At 38.7% G+C, this 24,933-nt stretch overlaps 1 protein-coding gene across 1 annotated transcript in view; it reads right to left on the reverse strand.

Moving 5' to 3' along the window:
• Positions 1-1,169: 1,169 nt before the first annotated feature.
• LOC306864060 (forkhead box protein O1-B-like) overlaps positions 1,170-24,933 on the reverse strand; it is a 32,100-nt gene continuing 8,336 nt past the window's right edge. Inside the window, exons 2-3 of the mRNA XM_079407762.1 lie at positions 5,340-5,531; positions 1,170-4,981 (exon numbers count right to left, since the gene is read on the reverse strand). Of these exons, the coding sequence (XP_079263888.1) occupies positions 3,827-4,981; positions 5,340-5,531 (1,347 nt within the window). The 3' untranslated portion in view covers positions 1,170-3,826. The remainder of the gene's footprint in view (positions 4,982-5,339; positions 5,532-24,933) is intronic.

Below are 24,933 nucleotides of genomic sequence, written 5' to 3' on the forward strand. Positions count from 1 at the left end.
AAACTTGAAATACAGTTGTGCTTTTAAAAAGAAACTCTTTCTAAATCAGAAGAACACACACATTGACAAGAAGACGACATAAAAATGTGTTTTGCGTGCACAGCTTCACTAAGAATAAACCCCTACAGCTTAGAAGAAGTTCCAGAGATTCCTATCTGACAGTGAGAAAGGGGTCTATGAGTTCATAGCTTGGTGTGTCCCACAAAGTGAACTCATGTCTTAGAGTGTTCTAGTGTCCTAATGTGGCCTCTCTTCTTCTCTTTCTACCCAGTCCCTCTCTGCAGATCTATCAAGAGGAACATATGGGGAGCATATGTGTCTAGTCACATTCTTCAGCAGACCTGACCCACCACAGAGATCCAGGCTACAACCGACCTGACCCGGCAAAAGAGGAGACAACGTGTTGCCCTTTCACTTAACCAGAGATGTCAGCCAATGACTCAACTCGACACCCAAAAGATCCCCTGTACTCTGTCTGACCCTCTTCACTTTTAGTTCAACCGGAATAATACATATTGAAGACCAGCAGAGGCCTATTATCTTGTTGTTAATTCAGCTAGAAACTTTTAACATTAAGACTCCATTATATATATATATATATAAACTAGTGCTGTCAAATGATTAATTGCGATTAATCGCATCCAAAATAAAACTTTTTGTTTACATAATACTGTATATGTGTACTGTGTATATTTATTATGTATATATAAAGACACACACATGCATGTTTATATTTCAGAAAAATATGTTGTTTATATATTAAATATATTTATTTATAATATAAATTATATGAATATAAATATATACCTGTAAATACATGAAAATATTTTCAAAATATATACTGTGTGTGTGTGTGTATTTATATATACACATAATAAATATACTCAGAACACACACACACATATATTATGCAAACAAAAACTTTTATTTTGTATGTGATTAATCGTTTGACAGCACTAATGTTTTTCTTAATATGTCATTCTAGTTTCATACGTTCTTCTGGACCTCTAACAACATCAGATGCCGATTAGCCATTTTTTTGTGAGGACATTGTTCTGTAAAGTAATATCAGACTGACTTGTACACACTCTCACCCATACAAACTCATAACAAACTCATACACAATTTCAAACAGATAGGTGTTTCAAAAAAATGACAGACTCTTAATTCATATATTCATACCTTTATATACAATTATGGCTTCATATAACAGCTGCAATTTTCTTTTAGTTAAATTAAAATCAATTCTTCATTGCTGTTTACATTACAATATTAATAGGCACTTCCTCCACGAAGAACTAGTCTAAAAAAGCATGTGGTTCTGACAAAGACTGTACGGTGAGTGTATGCTTCTAATGTACAATTGGCTACAGAGGGAAAACATATCCCATCTCAATTAGGTCACGTCAGAAAACATTGAAATAAAAAAAAAATCACTAACACATTTGAGACAAATTCGTCCATTACGAAATTAGAGTCAAAACAAATGACAGTTCTCATTATTAAATAAGGCAAAATCAATGCCATTTAAAAGATCCACACAATCTAGACCAGAAAAAAACTCACACAGTCATTGACACTTAATGATACATAAAATTATATAACGATATTAGATAACAGACACAAACAAACAAAAGCATACTTTGAATATTCATAGGCAGTCTGGAATTACTACAAAAAGCAGATTGTTGTTTTATATCTGTAAAAAATATATGCATATGTTTAAAATATTCTTTATAATTAACAAACCTTCATGGTACACCTCACGGCTTGGATAGAAAATCTCACATGTTAGAAATCTCAATGCATTAAATATTTTGTAAATGTGCAGTTATAATGAATGTGTGTGTGTGTGTATGTGCGCGCATGTACAACTTTAAGACAAGAACACAGAGAAAAAACCTTAAATTACACAAAATTATCATATAATTTCTGTCAAATACATAAATGCAAAAACATTTTAAGAGGCCTTTAGCCTGATGCCCTTAGACAGATGCAAAATTAGTCTTAACTAAAAGTGGCCTCCAGTGACCTTTTCTGGGGATTCTAGATTCCCAACATGGATCATTTTAAATTTGTTACATTTTGACATTATGTTTAACTGGTCAGTGACAAAGAATATCCAAGATGATGAAAATATCTTGTGCCAAGCATGTGGATTTTAGTCACATTTCAAAATACAAGAATTTGTTTACTCTAAAAATATCACAAAAAAGGGGGAAAAGGACGTTTTCAAATACATTTTCCAAGGTAAAAATCATCATCATCATCATGATCATTATTATTATTATTATCATCATTTTACAAATATGAATGTTTGAATCATCAATATCATGAAGTTTTCTTGGGGTTATACTTGAACTAATCTTCCCATGTAATTCAAAAAAGTCAATGGGCTTTTAATATTAAGACTTTTTGCGATCATCTCAGGACAGCTATACCACTCTGACATTTTTTAAATTCATTAAAAAAATTATGAATTTTAAATCAGAAATGGATGATAAATCATCACATCATTAAATGCCAGGTTGTAAGAGGGGAAGGCACAAAGTACATATCATTATATACAATGAAAGAATTTCGTCCAGCAGTTTGAGAAAATCTGTTATATTTACAGCAAACAAGGCCACAATAAAGGATGTTTTAGACATTTAAAAGTTGGGAGGGGTTATTGAAGAGCATTTAATATACAAATATAAACATTTCATTTATCATTCCATTTACCATCCCATCAGTACAACAAAAATATTAATCTCTGTACAAAACACATTCATTCAGCACCCTGAAATGACAAAGATGACCGTAATGTACACGATACCAGACATTATACAGTACTCCAGTTTATATGACACACATCTGCCCTGAATTAATTTTAGTGACCTACAGTGCCAAACTGAAAGACCAAATAGACAAAAATATACAAAACAATCTCAAATGTCTGTGAGTGTTTGACGTGACTATTTTTGATTAGCCACTTTCAATATTTACACCCTGACTAACCACAAGCAAAAAGCAGATTATGATGATTCCCAACAATCATGGAGTCTACTGGAACAATGTACTGTAAATCAGTAAATAATGACCATTCACTGGCATCTGCTGATTGGTTGCAGAAGTTCTGACTGAGGTAAACAGTTCATGAGTTGCATGCACACACTTCAGAGAGAGAGAGAGAGAGAACAGAGAAAACTGTAATAGACAGAACTACGAGAAATAAAGCAGGCGGCGGTAACAGGCATTTCGGTTGACTACGTACTGTAGTCACAACTACGAGAAATAAAGTCGCAATGGTGAGAAATAAATTTAGAATTGGGAGAATTCAAATTGGAATTGCGAGATATATAGTCACAACTACAAGAAATAAAGTAGGCGGTGACACATGCAGAGGTAATAAGCATTTCGGTTGACTACCTACTGCACAACTATGAGAAATAGTCACAATTGTGAGAAATAAACTCAGCATTGAGAGAAAACAAAATTGGAATTGCAAGAAATATAGGCATACATATGAAAAAAAGGTGCAATTGTGAGAAATAAAGCCAGAATTACAAGACAGACACGATTACGGCAAATAAAGTTGCAACTGTGTGAAGATGGGCTTCAGTGATGCCAAAAGTCTATTTATTTATTTTACTTTTGCTTTATTTACTTTCACTCGTAATTGTTTTATTTTAGACTTTTGAGTCCTTGCCAATGGGAAGAAATGTAAGCTTGTAATCTCTCTTGTATGTGTAGACTTTTGGTATGACCTACATATATAGATATATAAATTATAAATCAAACAGTCTGCCTCACCAATGTATATGTGTTTGAGTAGATAAGGTGTTTATCCAGACACCCAGCTATGAGTGTTGGTCTTGACTCCATGCGGGAAACTCTGTTGACTGCTCATGGGGTCAAAGTTGAAGTCCAGAGCATCGCCGTCCATGAGCGTGTCATGAAGGACGGTTTCTACGTCACACTCCAGCTGCTCGATCGACATGTCATCTAAGTCACTGGGCAGCCGCTCCGGGTGGCTGTGATGGTGGTGAGGTCCCGGTCCATGCCTATGGAAACCGTTACCATTGGTGTAATTTGGCATCCTGGCTTCGCCTCCGCCTCTTCCCAGTTGAGCATGATGAGGCAGGTGTGTTTGTAGCTTCATGTTACCGAGGCGAACAGGATGTCCGTGGGGCAACAGGGCACAGCCGTTCATGCCCATTGCTGGTGAGGGCAATTGATGAAGCAAGCGTGGGTGCCCATGCAAGTGAGGATGCGTGATCATTTTGCCCCCCTGTCCCATTTGTCCATGACTAGCATAGCTAGGTAGCATCCGTCGGCCTTCTCCAGACCCCACTGACTCTAAAGGCTGCATCATGTCCCCTCTCGGATCGGCTTTTGCGGTCAGCAGCTCTTTGAGCATCCCTGCAGCACAGTTGTACTGACTCACGAAGGGTCCGTAGCCTCCTGGTTGACTGTCCGATAAAGTCGGTATGGCAATGGGACTCTGTCCGCCCACCCCTGCCTGTCCATACAGGCACCTCAGGTTGTCCTGCTGGACTTGGGGCTGAGGACCCATACTGGGAGAGTTGTAAGACGGGTACCCAGGGCTACCCTGCATCATGGGTGAAGACAACGCAGTTTGGGCGTCTTGGCTGCCCTGGGTGTTATTTTTTGGTGAGATGAGGTTGAGGTTGTCTAAGAGATTATCCATCATCACGTTCTCAGAACTGTGGTGACCTGCCACTTCGGACAGGCTGGGGAGGGGGCCACCCAGTTTGGTGCCTGGGTACCCGATGGGAACCTCACCGGCCTCGTCCTCCTCAGGTAGGAAGGGTGAGCGACGGCCGCTGAGCGTGCTGGCATCAGAGCTGGCACGGGTACGAAAGGTGGTCCAGGGTTCAAAGTCGTCATTGCTGTGAGAGTTTGGGCTGCTGAGCCATTTTGGGTACTGAGAACCAGGACTGTTAGAACCACCGTCCAGTCCACCCTGCATCGACATCTACAGATGCAAAACCAATTGTAACACATTACTGTTCAGACATATATTGTTGTAAGTCATTCTTACACCATGTCTACACTGGAAATGGCACAGCTATGGATCATCTGATCAAATTGAACTCAAACCAATCAGATTTTTAGAAGATTAGGGGTTTGAGGCCATGCATTATTTTTAAGCTGAATTTCACTGGAGAAAAAAAATGCTGGACAATATTTTTTTTATTTGTGAATATAAACTGTATAACTGATTGCCAAAGCCTTACGTTGAGTGATGTTTGCAGCAGATCAAAACAACTCATATTTTGACACAGTTAATCTCCACCTAATGAGTGAGCAGAGACTGTTTTCCCTCAACTGACCTTTTTCTTGGCTGCTCGTCCACGGCTCTTTGTGAACTTGCTGTTGTTGTCCATGGAAGTGGCTCTCCGGCGTGCAGACTTGCCACTCTTTCCCCCCTCAGGGTTCAGCATCCACCATGAGCTCTTCCCCGTTCCTTCATTCTGGACGCGCATGAAACGACTGTGCAAGGACAGATTGTGTCTGATTGAGTTCTGGCAGAGAGGGAGAGAGAGAACAGGATGAGAACATGAAAATTTGAGTATAGATGTCTCACTGGAAACCATTCACAAGAAGTGGAAATGACCTGCAATCATCCAATCAATATCATGATATCTTGCTTTTACCCAATACAAAAAGATTTTAACACATAATATCTTGCTTTTGTACCGTAATTCATGCAGTAGTATTGAAACACGAGATAAACCAAGTTGCTGTGAGGGTGTTTGTGTGTATGAAGAATGGCAGATATCACTATTTTATGTTCCCAAATCATATGCACACAATTGAAGATACAATCATATAAAAACAGTCTTTTCAGAGCCTAGTGACAATATGAAGTAGAGGAATAGCCAGTTAGCTGGCAGAGGAAGAACTGTATTAGTCATGTCCTTTTCGGAGGCACACACTGAACTCAACGTATACACACATCCTGCGCTAATGATATTTTGTCTGCTTCGGTTTTTCCATTCACACCCTGACAAGACCTTCATCTACTAAGAAAGAGAAGCGAGACTCCTATAGTACAATTTAAAAGTCTCAAACACTTTGCTAGCTTAACTCTTATTGTGATTCCTTTGGAGAAAGGTGTCGTAATTTAGGCCTGAACTGTCATTGAGGAGAAAAAAGTAAACAATACACTCTTAAAAATAAAGGTGCTTCAAAAGGTTCTTCAAGCGATGCCATAGAAGAACCATTTTTGGTTCCACAAAGAACCATTCAGTCAAAGGTTCTTTGAAGAACCATCTCTTCCTTACCGTTTTAGAATCTGAAGAACCTTCTTTCGCCACAAAGAACCTTTTGTGAAACAGAAAGTTTCTTCAGATGTTAAAGGTTCTTTATGGAACCATATAAATAAAAAGGTTCTTCAATGGCATCTTGAAGCACCTTTATTTTTTAAGAGTGTACAGACTGTTAGAAGAGGATAAAGGACAAACTCAGGACTGGTAATTTTGTGTGGTATTTTGATGATACCATGCCATCATAATTACTAACTTAAAAAATTAACAGTGTTACCAAAGGTTATAACTGAGTTATTTCAAGATGGTAAAAATAAGGGTAAATGTGACATTTATTAATGTTGTTGTGTGATGAATGTCTGATGATTGAAGGGGTATTCAAATTAAGTGAAGTGTAAATTTAAGTGTTTTGTACTTGATAAATGATTAACAACAGACGTTAAAAATAATGTAAGTATATAAGGACAAATGGCTATAATTATTCTTTTTTTTGTCCTCAGAAATAGAAATAATAAATATATTTAATAGAGGTGTTGACGTCTATGATAGTAGTTGGTGTCAGATCTAAGGGTAAATTTGCGATATCCGTTCTTATTCTACAGAAGCTGATGATTAGTGCTCAAAATAAAACCCATCCAACATTATAATCCTTTTTCAAAATGTGAAATATGAAGCCTGTTTCAGCATAATTCAAGTAATGTACAAAACAAAAGAAACGTTTCCTCTATCATACACATAGACCACATGGATCCACATGTAAAAACACTTTGGATCTTTCAAAGGGAAGAGTTGCTGGTTATATTCTTATTGATTATGTGTCTCTAAAACATCCAAAAAGACTAAATCTTTGTGGGAAGACTTACTTAATCAACACTGAAAAGCTGAAGCAGTTTGACTGTATTGGTCCAAGCAAATTAAGTGTTTACTACATTTTAAATAAACAATGTACTACAAGAAGTGACAAAAAAAAAAATCAAGTGTCACTTTACTAGAGGGATGAACAGTCTGTTTCCTGTGTAGCAGGAAATAAAGTGGTAGGAAGAGGGAAAGCAGAGGCTCAAGCCCCAGAAGAGGGTCAAGCAGGAGGTTACCTCCAACCTTTGATGCTGAAGGTCATGACCTTAGAGGTCAAGTCAAGGGAAATGCGGCTTCTACATCACAGAATCAGTGAAGAAAGTGCCCGCATCGATTTGAACAGGGTGAATGAGTAAATGTGCAGGGGGTCTGGAAAAACACATTCTGGATCTTCTGTCTGACCCGTTTAACTGGTCCCACTAGGATAAGAATAATGAGGGAAAACAGAGTGGAGGAAAGGATGCTGAGTGAGAGGAAAAGGAAGAACTGGAGGAATAGAGATAAAATGAGAAAGAGGGGTACCAGTATGGAAAGTGAAGTGGTGCAGACAGAGGGAGGTAGTAGGCATCGAGTCATGAAGGAGGAGGAGGGTGTGTTGAGGTAGAGGCAGGGCAGCGGGAATGTTTTCCTGCTGAGAGGGATGAGGTCGATGAGTTCGCTGTGTGTGTCTGTGCGTGTGTGTGTAGAGGAGGACTGCCTCTCCAGTTCTGCTGACAGACCCTTGCAAACAGACACAGAGAGAGTAATAACGTATGGGGCTGTCTGGCGTCTGCCTGCACTGTAACAGAACCCCCACAGCACAGCCTCGCTCCACCCTGACACTCAGAGAGGGAGAGAAAGACACAAAGAAAGACAGAAATAAAGAAAGACACAGACACTGAAAAAATATGGATGCCTGGATATTAAAATTCTGTCTAATGTTAATAGTTGATAATCATTATGTTCAGCCCAATAACTGTTAAAAGGACCGATATTTAAAAGTTCTATACTATTTTGTTCTATTATAATATTCAAAATATACACACACACATATATATGTTGTATCTGCCAACATTACAATTCTATACTAATTCTATTTATACTTTTATATTTGTATTTTTAATTCAAATTAATTACATGAAATTCCAAAAATAAATTAAAATAAAACATCAATGAAAAATGCTTTTTAAATACTACAACATTATAATATACAAAATTAACAATTACTATTTTGAGATTTGCACTCTAATACAATCAGTATTTCACATATTCTGATTCAAATTAAATTCATAACAATAAAAAATATATATAATAGATAAATAATAGATAATATAATGGATTATAAATAAACATGCATGTTTTCTCAAATTCAAAATGTTTTGCAAATTTAAAACAAGTTGTTCGTAATCAGTAAAACATAATTTCACTAAACACACATTTACTATTTTTTTTTTCAGATCACCAACTTTTCTGTACCCAAAACATAATTCAGTCTCTTGAAACTCTATACTTCACCCCTCCTATAAAAGTACGTAAGAAAGAAAGACAGACAAGACCGACACAGAAAGAAAGAAAGAAAGAAAGACAGGCAGAAGGAAAGAAAGAAAGAAAGAAAGAAAGAAAGAAAGAAAGAAAGAAAGAAAGAAAGGATGTTGTGAGTTTTCCAGTGAACTCATGCATAAATTCATCTAGTCATATTAGCAGATCACACACACACACTCACATTCATAGCACAAGTGCACACGTTTTGCACATGCACACCAGGCCAGGAGGCAGGATGTGAGTCACTACAGGAATGTGACGGAGAAGGCGTCTCAGTTTTCTAATCAAACTGGTGATCACACGTTCAAAAGAACAAAATTACGTTAATGCACAAATAGTTTCAGGGTCAGGTATAGTTGTTTATTTACTCAATACCCTCACAATAGATTCAAGCTTGCAGTTAGTCTTTGACCACTGATCTGAGGTCAGCTTTATAATGTACAGTACAGGAAGTGAGTAATAGCCAGGGCTGCATGAAATCTGCTCCCCCAGAAAACAGAAAAAAGCCTCTTTAGATTTCTACAAATATTCATAAACAGACACATCACCGCATCACAGATGTCAATTCTGGATGCTGTTTGAATGCACACAAATGCAAATTAGATTTGAAGGTTGATTTTCAACAACAAATTAAATTTCATTTTGTTGCTCACACAATGCTACTCTATGGCTTCAAAGATTTGAAAAACAGCCCACAAATGACATGGATTACAGTTATTTTGGAATGGCGTGAAGAAATTAAGACAGAGTTGTCAGAGTTGAGTGAATTAACCTAGTAATTCTGGTCTGAGATCAGTATGGGACATCTATACATGGTGTGGGGCCTTCACCTCTCTCTACCCTTGTCTTATCACAGGTATGCAAGGTATTTCAAGGTAACATGATGACCTTTGGTCTCAGATCTGGGATATACCCAACTGATCTGCGATACCAAAGAAAAGTGTGCATTAAAATCCCCTTTGGGTAAGATTTGAGTCAACTGAAGGGTGAGATCAAAAACTGTGGACCCATGCACCAATTTCTACACAGATGGGTGGGAAGTGTGCTAAGAGTTTGTGCAAATTGAAACTCCTCTAATTTCAGGCTCTTACATAAAGGTTTGTCAGCAGACAGAATCAGTTCCAGAAGCAATAAATGAAATCAATGAGACGCAGCCATCATGAGGAAACATTTGCATGGGCAAATGCCACTCAAATTACATTGTGTTGCAGTTATTTACAATTATTTTGAATTAAACTGAATAAAAAAAAAATGACAGTATTTATTAAAAAAAAACATTGAATATATTTCAATATATAAATAATATATATTAAAATAATACTTTTATATATTTAAAATAAAACACATGTAATAAAAACTACCAAACAATATTCAAATATAACTGAAAATAGAAATATTAATTATACTAATTAATTAATTAATTAATTTTGAAAGTTTTCTAATCAAGCCATCATCAGGAAAAAAAATAGTATAGGCAAATATCACTCAAATTACATTGTTATTGTTTAGTTTAGTTATTTTCAAACACGCACACACATACACGTGTGTGTGTGTGTGTGTGTGTGTGTGTGTGTGTGTGTGTGTGTGTGTATAAATTGAGTCCAATGTCACAGTTTCTAATCAAACCATCATCAGGAAAAATTACATTGTTATAATTAGTTATCACCTAAACTAAAATTTATTTAATAAAATAATATTTAATTTGTAATTAATTAATCTATGAAATTATACTTATGAAATGAATTCAACATCACAATTCTAGCACACTCAGTATATAACATTTCTTTGTAGGTCAGGTATGACAAATTTGTAAACAGAAGCGAATTTGCTTGTAGTAACAGGTGCAGTGGCAAATAAGTGTGTGTGATTCTATAACAGTGTGTGCGTGCATGTGAGAAAAACACATTTCTATTATAATCCTCAGAGCTATTTCTGCAGTGATAGGTGCCAAAAAGGCCATGCTGAAGGGGTCACTATGTATTTGAGCGTGTGCGTGTGTGTGTGTGTGTGTGCACGTCAGATCTCCTGAGGGATTTATAAACAAGTCCGAGAAACCCCATCTGCATCCTGTCTGACACCCCAGATACCACACACACTGACTGCCACTCAATAACAAGCAGGCATTATTAATCAGCCATCAACTTCACAACTTACAACTCATCAACTTAACCAAACCAACTCACACTCACATATTATGTGAACAAAGAACAACGATTTTAAACTGATCACATTAATTAGAAAACTATACAAAAGGTCAGTTTCCGAATTAAAGTAAAATATAAAACAGGTAATTGTGAGAAAGTTTGCAATAAGCATCAAATTGAGAGACATAAAATTATGAGATCTGAAGTCACAACTGTGATATTACTCCCCATTTTGAGACACTGTCAAAATTACGAGATAATCATAACAGAACAAAAGTCACATAGTGAGACATTACAATTTTGAGATATAAAATCACAACTGTGAGATATTAAGTCCCATTTTGAGATGCTGTCACAATTATGAAATACCTCAAAACCATGAGATATAGTCACATTTGTAAGACATTGCAATTATGAGATATAAAGAGATGTATGATCACATTGTAAAAGTCACAATAATGAGATATAAAGTTACAAGTAACATTGTGAGATATTAAATAACACTGTGCGACATGAGAGTCCTAATTATGAAATATAGTGACACAGTAATGAGTTATGAAGTTGCAAGTGTGAGATAGGAAGATCCTTGATTTTGAGGTATAGATATAGACACTTTTTATAGGGCTACTTTTTATCAGTATTTGGGTTTGAAGAAAGCGGTTGTGGCACTATCTGCACTAAAAGAAAGCAGTTCGCTCACAACACATTATGCACTTGCTTTGTTACAGTAATAACAGGAAAGCCTGCAGTGTAGACACAGTGTAAAATGCTCTATTGAGAACACATTCAAACATTGGCGCCAGTGGATTGGATAACTCCTGCACAGCTGTTTGACTGCAGCCAGTCAGCCGTGACGTCTTGACAACGAACACTAGTCCGAGTAAACAAGCAGCGCTTCCAAAGACCAGGTGCGAACTGACAGACAAGTGCCTGATGTTCACAGATAAACATAATACCACACCTCCCTCCCTGCCATATGCACACAAAGCAGTAAACGTATAGTTTGAAAAGGATCTCAAAGATTCATTTGAGAAAGGAAATTGGAGAAAGAGATGAGGAATGGGATCCGGACATGATGCAAGCTGGACTCGAACCTGCCAGGCTCCATGTGTGCACCAAGGTTCAATACAGTATGTCTGGTAACTAGGCAATAGTCAAAAAAATAAAAAAGATACATTATGACTAAAATGCGTGTCAAAAATTGCTTTCCCGAGTTCTGATTGAGACAAAAGTGACAAAAGTGGGTGAGATTTCAGTGAGAGGAGATAAGCACAAGTGGAATGTACAAGTTCAACAGAGAACGGCAAGAGGTCCTCAGAGATAAGCTGTGACAAGAGACTTCAATGGGCTAACCACTTCCTCCTGCGCACATCCGCTTTATCTCTCTCTCCTTCATTGTAAATATTTAGCACTGAAGTGAAAAAGAAGAAAATAAATACATTTGTGTGACAGGGAACCTGTTATGAATGAAAAACTCAAGGTTAGTAGTTCTTTTAGTTTTCTATATACGTAAATACATATAGTAGACGGAGCATTATTCTCAAAGTCCATCATTTTTCCTTTTCATTCAGCAGAATAGGAATAAAATTATCTTGGCAAATTTTTCATTTACTTTTTCAAAAACCTGTTCAGTAATAAACTATTTGTCCTTAACATGCCCTGGATAGTTTATGCTACAGATTTAATTGATACCTTAGTTTTTGTGGTGGGGTGAGATGATCTATCTGACCAGCAACTACCCTGAACACGCTACAAAACCACATGAAAAAGTATTAAAAACCAATTAGAACACCTTAGAAACCACATACAGTTGGCAATCACTCACTGTACCTTAGGTGGTGAGTTTTGCTTCATTTCTTCAAAATTTAGCTACACTGTATCAGTTATTTGCACTTACCGTAATAATTAAGAATACAAAATATTTAGGGGTTCAAGCGCGTAGTGGTGAAACCCTATTGTAATTGTTAGATTAAGGTTATGGATGAGCGATTTCCACGTAAAACTGATCTTGCAGACCAAACCGTAAGTCGTACAGACTTGAAATTTGGAAGGATGGTAGTACTCACACCGCCTACAACAGGGCTGTCCAAACTCGGTCCTGGAGGCCCGGTGTCCTGCAGAGTTTAGCTCCAACAGGAAAAAAATTGTGGGGGAAAAAAAAAAATCACTTGGTGGCGCTATAAGAAGGAAAAAACATAAAAATGGCTGTAACTAGGCAACCGTTTGTCCTATCAACATGTCTTGGTCCAAAGTGCCACAAGTGTCTATGGGGACATTTTTATATCTCAAAAAAACATGGCCACCATTGGCTGATGAATTTGAGCACCTACTAGACAAGGTTAATGGAGGCCGATCAGAACGAAACTCAGTGGGCCTGTTTGACTCACAGCCCCAAAGGTCTGTGAGAAATTTGAAAGAAATCCAATAGGGTCTGGCTGCAGACTTGCACTTTCAGACACTTGCGCTTTCGCAGGTGATGTCACTTGCAGTCTTTTTTATTTGCAAGTGCAAGTCTGAGCGTGCAAGTCTGAGCGTGTAAGTGCAAGTCTGAGCGTGCAAGTCTGAGCGTGCAAGTCTGAGCGTGCAAGTGCAAGTCTGAGCGTGTAAGTGCAAGTCTGAGCGTGCAAGTCTGAGCGTGCAAGTGCAAGTCTGAGTGTGTAAGTGCAAGTCTGAGCGTGCAAGTCTGAGCGTGCAAGTCTGAGCGTGCAAGTCTGAGCGTGCAAGTGCAAGTCTGCAGCCAGACCCTTCTCAAGAAATCAGCTACTGGGGGCGGTTTCGTATTTTTTGAGGGCGTAAACGATTGTACATGTCACGGTTTTCTGCACATACACGCGATATTTGTATCGTATGATAGACCTCCTCGTTCCGAACAACTTTGCTTCTAGAACCACTGCTGTCCATCAAACCGATTTTTAAATGATTGAGAAGATGTGAAAAACCTACTTTTGCAAACTAAATTTTTCGCTCAGTCTGGAAAAAACCACTGCAGTGCAATTCGCTGTACTCTCTAGGTCAGTAATTATCAAAAACATGTTGAAATTTACCCTTTGGGAAGCTATAATGGGGTCCTTTAGAAAAGGGGCCTGTCCAAATATACCCAAAAGCCTATTTAGGTGGTTACAAACTTGCTAAATAATATGTAATGTTTTTTTTTTCTTATGTGCCTAAATGTTTAAAGAGTTTGAACCCCAGTAATCGCTGCTTGCAGCTATATTTCTAATTATACTTATTGTGATTTTTTTAAAGTGATAATTAGAAAATGCATTTATTATAAAAATAAACAATTAAATATCTTCCAGTGACATCTACAGAAAAACAGTAGCACAGTAATCTAGAGGAGATTCTCACCAGAGTGAAAAAAGCACCTGCACTTCTAAAGAAATCTTTAGCTAAAACACGCAGGCTGCACTTTACCTTCATTTCATGTGGTCGCAGAGAGGAGGGACAGGAAAAGATGACGAACGCAATGAGATATGCATTAACATACATATGGTTTCTTTGCGTGCTAAGAACTGTAATCTACCTGATACTGCAAAGAATAACACAATCCTGCTAATGTCTACAGTTAGGGATACAACCACTGATCTATAATAGAGAACAAGTCTATTATGTTTTCTTTTTTTTTTCTTTTGGTTAGTAGTTAAAAAAACATATGCAGAAGTAAGTGTAAATGTTTGTATTAGTGTGTATACTGGCAGCTGGGTTATTTTGAGAGCATGAAACAGAGATGGAGACAGAGGGACAAAGTGAAAAGGAAAAAAAGAAAAACTTGACATCCCACAAGTGCAGTAAGAGAGAGGGCCTGTCGCCCTCCTTGGCCCATCCGTTCAGGAAAAGCTGCGTATAGCTGATAGGAGCCCCGTCTGCCCTCTCGCTCTGACAGACCACAGGGCTCTGCGCGGGCACATACCAGACACACACAGGGGCCACCACCAAGACCTTTGGAGAGTAAAATGCCCTAATAAATGATAAAAAAGACCTGCCCTATGATGTAGCAATGAGACTCAGTGCCAAACAGGAAATTACCTTTGATAAGAGGAACCGCTTCTTTGTGTAATCCGACATTAGATTCCCTGACTGCAGTATTGTTTATCAGTCAATCACCCTAACGAGTAGACTTTTTCGGAGCTATAAGCAACAATATTAAGTAGCCCGACTGTGAAAAATGACTGATTAACTGTAGTTTCAAATAAAAGCCGTTTAGCACTTTGAACCCTTTAATCTTGCCCAAAGCAACTTTTTATTGCTCGGAGGTCTTTTACTTTTTGGAGTTATCAGTTCTATCATGACAACTCTCTGAAGATTTTAGCATGGTAATGGATATAGCAGTGTTAATGTGCTTGGTCTTGGCGGAATCTGCGACACTGCAGCTGCTGTTGGTTATTTCTGTTGTTGTAGATTATTGCTGCTGCTTCTACTGCAGTAAACAAGTACAGCAACTTGCCACTACCAATACATACAGTACACCAATTAGGGAGTATTTAAGACATACTGCTGCTGCACAAATAGCATATATAATAACCCATAGCAGATCTATACAGGTGGAGCTGGGGAGGTGGAGTGTTTCAGAGGCACTCTATAAGTGCTGCGAGCTGCTCTAGTGAATACTAAAGAACTATTTAAATGTAAAGCAGCAAGCTCATTGGCTGCGTATGCAACATTAACCAATAAGCTTGTGCCAAGTAGTTTAACAATGTGAATATCATCAATTTGCATTAATAACCCATCAGCCAGCGCCACCTAGAGTGTCATGATAGAACTTGGCATTTATGGCACTATCATTTTTATCTCGGATGTTTCTCATAAAATGTTAGTAAAATGAAAATATCTTTAGCTCACCAAGGATATTTATTTGATTAAAAAGATGGTCAAATATTAATATTGTGAAATATTATTGCAATTTAAAACAGCTGTTTTCTATTTGAATATATTTTTAGACTTATGAGATGGCAAGGCTGAATCGCATGATCCTTCAGAAATTATTAATTCTAATATGGCGATTTGGTGCTCAAGAAACATTTCTTCTTATTATTAATGTTGAAAGCAGTTGTGCTGCTTAATATTTTTGGGGAAACCGTGATACTTTTTTTTTTCATTGATGAATAGAAATTTCTAAAGCATTTATTTAAAATGGAAATCTTTTGCAACATTATAAATGCCTTTACTGTCACTTTTGATCAATTTAATGCATCTTTGCTGAAAGTATTAAGAGTTTTGAACAATAAACTTCTTCCAACCAGTCTTCTTAACTAGCATAACTAGCAAGATTTTCTTGGTCAACCACCAGCCTCACCAGCAAATCTAGATGTACTTGATTAGCAGTGTTTGAATCTCTGAACTTTGATTGGATATGTGTCAGATTTCTAAAGTAACATGTCAGATTTCTAAAATCTGAAGTGTCAAAAGTCTCTCTTTGCTCTCCATTTAATCTCATTGCTGCCTAGGAAAAACACCTGCAATGTTAGAGATCTCATTCGTGATTTTTCATGCCTGTGAGGTGTTTTGTGTGGTTACACACATCTATTTCGCTCAAACATGTTCACACACATGTGCACAGGGACAAAGAGGGCAGGAGGTCACAGTCATCTCGACACCCACTGAGGTTTATCATGCTTTTTTAACTGCTTTCCACACCCTACCCAATCAATCCAGTCCCACCTTCACAAACTTACTCTCATACGCACGAGCAAACACCTGGGTTGAACTCAGATCTGTCGTTTTATCATTTCATGTGGTCCCTCCAGGGAGGGGCAGGAAAGGCAGAGACAACTAAAAAGCAAGTAAGGGAACAGCATGAATTGAAACAAACACTCTCTTTCTCTCTCTCTCTCTCTCACACACACACACACACACACTTAAAGGTGATTCAGCTCTTCTGTTGAGTAAAATGATTGGTTTACAAAAAGCCACCTTTTTATTTTCTATTATAGATCATGATGTGACATTTCAAATGAATTATATGCCTTTGAAAGAATGTGTGTGTGTTTTGGGGACTGTGAAACCAGAGCAACCTGCTGCAGACTCATTTTTTTATTTCGCTTTAATAACAGGATGACCCGACATGAACTTTGTCACTCACTAAATGAGTTTGACTGTTAATTTTGCCCTTTTAAGTCTTAAGTTTTTTCAATTCCTTTTACGTTCTCTCACATCTGGCTCAGGGTCAAGTGAAAAGACTGAGACAAAGAGGTTTGGCACACTGTCCTTAAAACATAGAGAAGAGGTTTGTACTAGAACTGGTACTGAAGGTCTGACATCAAGTACTTGTTCGATTGAAGAGACAGTTGACCTCATCATACTCAACCTCACGTAATTTCAAACTATTAAGACTTTTTTGTTGGAAATTTTTGTTTGAATATACTTGCAGCTCTTTTCTGCACACCAAAACACACATTGACTAGGGATCCTCAAGCTACAAAAAAACAAAAAACACATGTTATGAGCCAAATTCTCCTAATAGCTATGTGTGAGGAACTGAACAAAAATGAAACTATTGCTCACTGATAATCTTCCCCGCATTCACTTTTTTGTATATTCAGCAAAATTGTTTAGTGTCAAAATCGACAAAACTGGTATGAGGCATCTTGATGTACAAAGTTTAAATTTGCTTGCATGCTCTCTTATTTCAATGACGCAAATCACGCTACTTTTATGCCACTTTTATGTAATATTTGCAGCTCAACGGCTCTCATCTCCATTTATATTAATTGTATGGAAAAGAGCACATGGACATTCTGGAAAATAATTATTTTTGTGCTCCACTGAAGAAAAAAAAAAGTTGGATATACAACCGCATAAGAGTAAGGGAATTAATTTCCTTTTTGGGGTAAACAACCTCAAAATGTTAGAATTGCTATAGCTCTAATCTAGCTTGCAGACTTTTATACCTGTATTGGGGCCCATGGAGGAGTGATTACCGTCGACTTAATGCAACACAATGAGTCCACATGCTTCACATACCAGTGCCACACACACACACACACACACACACACACACAGACCCCCTGCACTGTACCAAACCACACAATGCTTAATTACTGTAGTCAGTCAGCTGATGAACAAATTTTAGCTTTAAAATGCAAGTTCATAAAAAAAAACAAAAAAAACTTGTCATCATTTACTTAACCTCATGTCCTTCTAAACCTGAATTTTGTAGAACATTTAATTTTTAACTATGTTTAACACGTTTTTGTTTGCCTGTTTGTTTTAGGGCTGTCGCGATTCATCGATTTTAGTCGACTAGTCGATTTTTAAAAATCGTCGACTCCATCTCTGCATGTTGTTGTGAGTTTGTGTTTATTATAACATTCATCTGGGAACGCAACGTGCGCCATTTCATCAGATTTGTAAGGTAAATCATTTATAAACCTACACAAACACAGGAGAATACATCGTGATTTCAAAATAAAAGCTCAACCCCTCACTCTGAGTTTACACGGTTTGATGTCCACATATTCATTTAATTACAGTGGCTATAGCATTTCTGTCCTAAAGAAATGGCCCAATATTAAAGATTAAGTGGACATTTGAATTAAATGGTGCTTGGTCAATATTAAACAAGGATTAGATCGCACGATAATGTGTAATAATAATCATCAGGCAGCTGGCGTAATTAATTTGTTAATATGCGTAATGTACATTAGCTCTATTGTTTTTAATACATTATGTATTTTAACTAGGGCCGGGACTCGATAAAAAAAAAATAATCGAATTAATTAGAGGCTTTGTAATTAATTAATCGAAATTAATCGCATTTTAATCGCATATAAATATTTGACCTGAGAACAGTGAGAAGTAAGTTTTTTCATATGGATTTTTAAATTTTCCATCCACAGGGCCAACCAAAGCGGTCTCATCAGCTTCTTTGTCCATGTTCACTGTGGTTTGTTTTTGTCTGAACGCTAGTTCAGTCGTGGGGAAATCGTGGCCTAATGGTTAGAGAGTCGGACTCGTAATCCAAAGGTTGCGGGTTCGAGTCCCCGGCCGGCAGGGATTGTAGGTGGGGGGAGTGAATGTCCAGTGCTCTCTCCACCCTCAATACCACGACTGAGGTGCCCTTGAGCAAGGCACCGAACCCCCAATTGCTCCCCGGGCGCCGCAGCATGGCTGCCCACTGCTCCGGGTGTGTGTTCACGGTGTGTGTGTGTGTGTGTGTGTGTGCATTTGTTCACTACTCACTGCTGTGTGTGTGCACTTGGATGGGTTAAACGCAGAGCACCAATTTCGAGTATGGGTCACCATACTTGACAATACGTCACGACTTTCTCTTTTTCTTCTTTTTCTAGTTGGTGCTCCAGTATAATCGGTCCGCCGAAACTCATCCAGTGAGAAACGTTCCGTGGTGCAAAAATAAGTGCGATTAAAATGCGTTAAAAAAATTTAACGCGTTATTTTTGTGTAATTAATTAATCTAAATTAACGCGTTAAAGTCCCGGCCCTAATTTTAACAGTTTTGTTCAATAAAACCATATGATTTCTTGCTTTTGATACTTTATTTGAACTAATTATTATTGCATCATTGCTATTAAATATGTATTTTAAGTCATTTTAAAAGCTATTGTTCACTTACATCTATTTTTAATTACCACAAAAAGAAATATTATAATTATAGGGCCCTATGAAATCTGTTTTATTTCCAAATTCAGTTTTTTTCCATTTTCATTTTTCTATACTCTGTTTTAATGGTAAAATTAAATTTTATTAATCAAAAAGTTTAATTAATTGAGTTTTACAGTTTTATCTGTACCAAATTCTGTTTTCCATTATTTTCTGGATTCCATGGTTTAATGGTTCCATTAATAAACATTTTAATAATCAAAAGCATCTCCAATTAATTTATTTTATAGTTTTTTGTTTTTTTTCAGAAATACTGCACATTTACATTTTTCACCTCAATAAATACTGGTAAATAATATTTCTGGTAAATACTCCTTTAAAAAGTGTTTTTCGATTATAATTTTACTAGAATACGTGGATATGCTGTCATTCTCACACTATAATACTGAACTTTGATTTCAGTGATTTGGACTATGAGATGGACACTTGCTTCTTGCACTCCATGTTGCACTTTACTTTTGCTTTAAAAAGGATTTCATAGAAATCTGGATTTCATTTGGTTTAATAAAATATTCTTAAGTAAAATTTATGATTTTTTGTGGGAAATTTGTCACGGAACGGCGAAGGAAGCGCCGCGAAAAGACGAAGTCAGGGTCCAAGTGCAGGGAAGGTGCTTTAATTGAAACAAAAAGGCCAACACGGCACAAAAAAACAAAACAGAAAAGGACTGGGATGCAAAACGGCAGCACAGTGCATGTATCCCAGACCAGAGCAAACACTAGAAACAAAATCACTATGACACATTTACCAAACAATTAACAAATAATGAACCCAGGCAGAGCGGTGGGAGAGGGGAGACTATATAGTCCGTGGCAATGGGGAACAGCTGCGGGTGTAATGAGTGTGACAGGTGTATGTAATGTGACAGGTGTATGTGGTTACGGGAGATGAGTTCGGGAGGAAGGGAGATGGTGACCTCTGGTGGAGACGGGAAGAACTGCCGGGCCCGGACTCATGACATGACCCCTCCCTTAAGGAATGGCTTCCAGACGTTCCACCAAAACCCCAATTGTCCAGAGGGAGGTGGAACAGGGGGAGGGATGGTAGGCCAGGCCCGTGCAGCGGAAGAGGGCCCAGAGACGGAGGCAGACACGGGTGCCAGGACGGCGCTGGCAGAACAGGAGGCCAGGGCGGACAGGGTGGATTCATCTGGGGAAGCTCGCGAGCGAACACCACTGTCTCGGGAGCTCTCGGGAGGGCCTGAAGTGAGCTCCGCTGCCACGGAGGGAACATCAGCGAACACCGCTGTCTCGAGAGGATCATGAGCGGGCACCGCTGTCTCGGGAGCTCCGTGAGCGGTCACCGCCGTCTCGGGAGCTCGGGAGGGCCTGAAGTGAGCTCCGCTGCCACGGAGGGAACATCAGCGAACACCGCTGTCTCGAGAGGATCATGAGCGGGCACCGCTGTCTCGGGAGCTCCGTGAGCGGTCACCGCCGTCTCGGAAGCCTTGGGAGCGGGCACCGCCGCCTCGGAAGCCTTGGGAGCGGGCACCGCCGCCTCGGAAGCCTTGGGAGCGGGCACCGCCGCCTCGGAAGCCTTGGGAGCGGGCACCGCCGCCCTGGAAAGCCCACGAGCAGACCACGCTGCTCGCACCGACATCAATGGGGGATCCTGCACGCTGTGCATCAGCCCAGGATGCTCCCCCCCCGGATCGGGAGAACTGTGAACGGGCTCCGCAGCTAACTCCACCCTGAAGGCTGAGCCGCTCACCTGCAGAGCCAGGTCGATGTAGTCCTCCAGCGACTCCTCGGGGTCCCAGTATGGCACCAGAGACTTGAAGGGCTCGAACAGGCCTCCGTAAAAGAAGACCATGAGGCAGGTTTTATCCATAGCCGACCGCCGAGCCACTCCAATGAAGTCTCTGGCATACTCCTCCATGCTCCGGTCTCCCTGGCGGATGTTGAGCAACCTCCCTGCTGGACCCATGCTTGCTGGGTTCATTCTGTCACGGAACGGCGAAGGAAGCGCCGCGAAAAGAAGAAGTCAGGGTCCAAGTGCAGGGAAGGTGCTTTAATTGAAACAAAAAGGCCAACACGGCACAAAAAAACAAAACAGAAAAGCACTGGGATACAAAACGGCAGCACAGTGCATGTATCCCAGACCAGAGCAAACACTAGAAACAAAATCACTATGACACATTTACCAAACAATTAACAAATAATGAACCCAGGCAGAGCGGTGGGAGAGGGGAGACTATATAGTCCGTGACAATGGGGAACAGCTGCGGGTGTAATGAGTGTGACAGGTGTATGTAATGTGACAGGTGTATGTGGTTACGGGAGATGAGTCCGGGAGGAAGGGAGATGGTGACCTCTGGTGGAGACTGGAAGAACTGCCGGGCCCGGACTCATGACAAAATTAATCGTTTAGATTAATCGATAAATTAGTCGATAGATTAATCAAAATCAAAATAGTCGTTAGTGGCAGCCCTAGTTTGTTTATGACATAATTTTCATTTTTGGCTGAACTATGCCTTTACAGTATATTTTCTTTCAAATGCAACTGTTTAAAAGTTTGGGGTCTATACGATTTTTTAAAAGAAGCCTCCAAGGCTGCCTTTATTTGATCAAAAATACAGTAAAAGTAATATATTGTTTAAATATATTTAAAAATGTAATTTATTACTGTGTTTGCAAAGCAGAATTTTCAGCATTATTACTCCAGTCTTCAGTGTCATGATCATTCAGAAATCATTTTAATACATTTAGAAACATTTTATTATTATACATTTAATGTAAAAAAAACTAACAAAAAACAGTTGTGCTGCTTCGTATTTTTGTAGAAACAGATTTTTTTCAGGATTCTTTGATTAACACAAAGCATTTATTTGAAATAGACTTTTTGTAACAAATGTAAATATACTTTTAATACTTTCTCTTGTGCTCATTTTAATGCTTGCTTTTTAATTAAAATAATTTTCTTATAAAAATAAACTTTTTGAAATGTAGTGTATGCAATAGCTCAATGAAAAATCTCTAAACCAAGGATACATACAGGAAGTGACATCACATCTTTGCAGAGGAAGAAGAATGGACATACAAAACCAAGCCAAGGTCATGTGAGCAAGTCTTATCTATTCTCTTTTCATCGTTGGCTTTTTTCCCGCAAACATAAAAAGTGTGCACAAATACACACTCTCTCTCTCTCTCTCTCTCTCACACACACACACACACACACACACACTCATCTCGTTATCATGGCTTTCCCACATCAACAAATGTCCACTCACTTCCTTTAACCCTCACAGTGAATAAAAAATGCTTTTGAGAAATTCTGAAGTAGGTTTTTTCCTGCCACTCATACATCTATCTTGAGAAAAGAGAGATGTATTGTATATAAGTCGTGGCGGTGTCAGTTGACATACTGCACGTGTGGTAACGGTTCATATCACAAGCCACTGAGAAAAATACAGACTTCCAGTAACGCACCAAGCATCAGAGGTCTTTCTGCCCACCGGTATCCAGTGAGCAGCAGCCTCCCCTGTGAGAGAAAGAAAGTGAGAAACGGAACGGAGGGACCCCCTTCTGAGGGAACACCCTCTGAAGACAAGCACCTGGCCTTTGTGTGCATGCATCGGAGTAAACGTGCCTTTGTGGGTGTGTGCATCTGTGTGTTTGTTATGAGTGAGTGTTTGCACGTGTGCGTGTGTGTGTTACAGGATGCACACACGCATACCCCCCAACTAGCCCCCAGAGGCCTGCAGGGGCGTGTGTGTTATTGTTAGACGGTGTAAAGAATAACACACCTCCTGTCCCTCCCCTGTTATTTCTTGCTCTGTCTCTCCCCCCCCTCCTCCAAAAAAATAAATAAATAGACAACTTGAAATAAAAAGTGAATTCACTAATTAATTATTTAATGGGGAAGTCGTGGCCTAATGGTTAGAGAGTCGGCCTTGTAATCCAAAGGTTGCGGGTTCGAGTCTCGGGCCAGCAGGGATTGTAGGTGGGGGGAGTGAATGTCCAGCGCCCTCTCCACCCTCAATACCACGACTGAGGTGCCCTTCAGCAAGGCACCGAACCCCCAACTGCTCCCCGGGCGCTGCAGCATAAAAAATGGCTGCCCACTGCTCCGGGTGTATGTCCACGGTGTGTGTGTGTTCACTGCTTTGTGTGTGCACGATGGATGGGTTAAATGCAGAGCACGAATTCCGAGTATGGGTCACCATACTTGGCTGAATGTCACTTCACTTCACTTCACTTCACTTAATTTATTTAAAATATAATTTTGTTTTCATTTTAAAAAATGATTCGTCAGTTGAGGATTTGATACGACTGCTAATTTCTCGTCAGCAGAATATCTGATAAATTGATCTACCTCAAGCAAGTGAATGTTTTTATTTTGAAAATTGTATTTGTATCTTTGTTTTTCCATTTCACATTTTTATGCGATATACCCGAATTCACATAATGATTAGACAAATTTCACATTTTTTTGCATTTTCCATTTCAGGGTTGACGTTTTTGGCATCGTCAAAGGTTTATGGCATCGGTCAATCAAAAGACCACTGAACATGTCCAGTGTTGTTATTAACTAAAATTAAGAACAAAAATACTCAAATTAATACTGAAATAAAAATGTTATTGAAATAAAAAGTGATACATATTATTAAAACTAATAAAAATGTCAAAAGCATAACAAAGTTACTGAAACAAATTAAAATCAAAATATAAAATAAAAGATAACTAAATAATAAATAATAGGACATAAATAATATAAAATAACATGGTCATACAAAGTGATTACTAACTTTCCTGACCACTTTAACAACTCCCTCTTCTGCTGATGTAACCAAGATCAAGTGGGTGGGGAAAAGTAATATTAACCAATAACATCACAGCCGAACATTCATAATTCGATGAAATGCTCAAGGACAGTCGAGTCTGGTCCTATAATATTCAGAAATCACATTCACAAAGATCTACTCATCCTCAATCCAATCTGTTGGTTAATTTATGTGTAGGTCTCTCACCCCGTATTCACATCCATTCCATAGACTTTGCCCACACAATCAATGCAAAAAACATGAAAAAAGATCACAAATCTGTGCGGGCCTACGCATATACGTCATGTTTTTAATGCCGAGCAAAGGATTCGGCCTCATTTTTTCCAGACTTATATTTGAGTTTTATCAAATTTGAGTTAGTGGGCGTTAGAATCATCATTAATTTCCATGTGCTTTTAATAGGATGGCAAAACTGCTTCATATTGCACAGCAGAGTCAAGACTGTATTCTGGAATGAACCAGACAGGCTGGCGACGGGTTCTGTTGTCAAACTCTGGTGCCCCCCATCTCCTGGCCAGGCAGAAAGAGTGTGTGTCTTTTTCAGGGTAGGGAATGTTGCTATTTTCCAGCCACTCAGCAGGAAACACATCATCACTCATTGTGGGAGACGTGTGCACTGTTTTTACAGGAAAGTGCAAAAATAACCTCAAGCCAAAGGTTCCACCGGAGCCACTGGATTCAACATGACAAAGGTCCAGTAGTGGCTGAAGTTTTACATTAAAGGAAAAGGATATCACTG

Source organism: Barbus barbus, assembly GCF_936440315.1.
Source record: "Barbus barbus genome assembly, chromosome: 45".
In the NCBI taxonomy this organism is placed as follows: domain Eukaryota; kingdom Metazoa; phylum Chordata; class Actinopteri; order Cypriniformes; family Cyprinidae; genus Barbus; species Barbus barbus.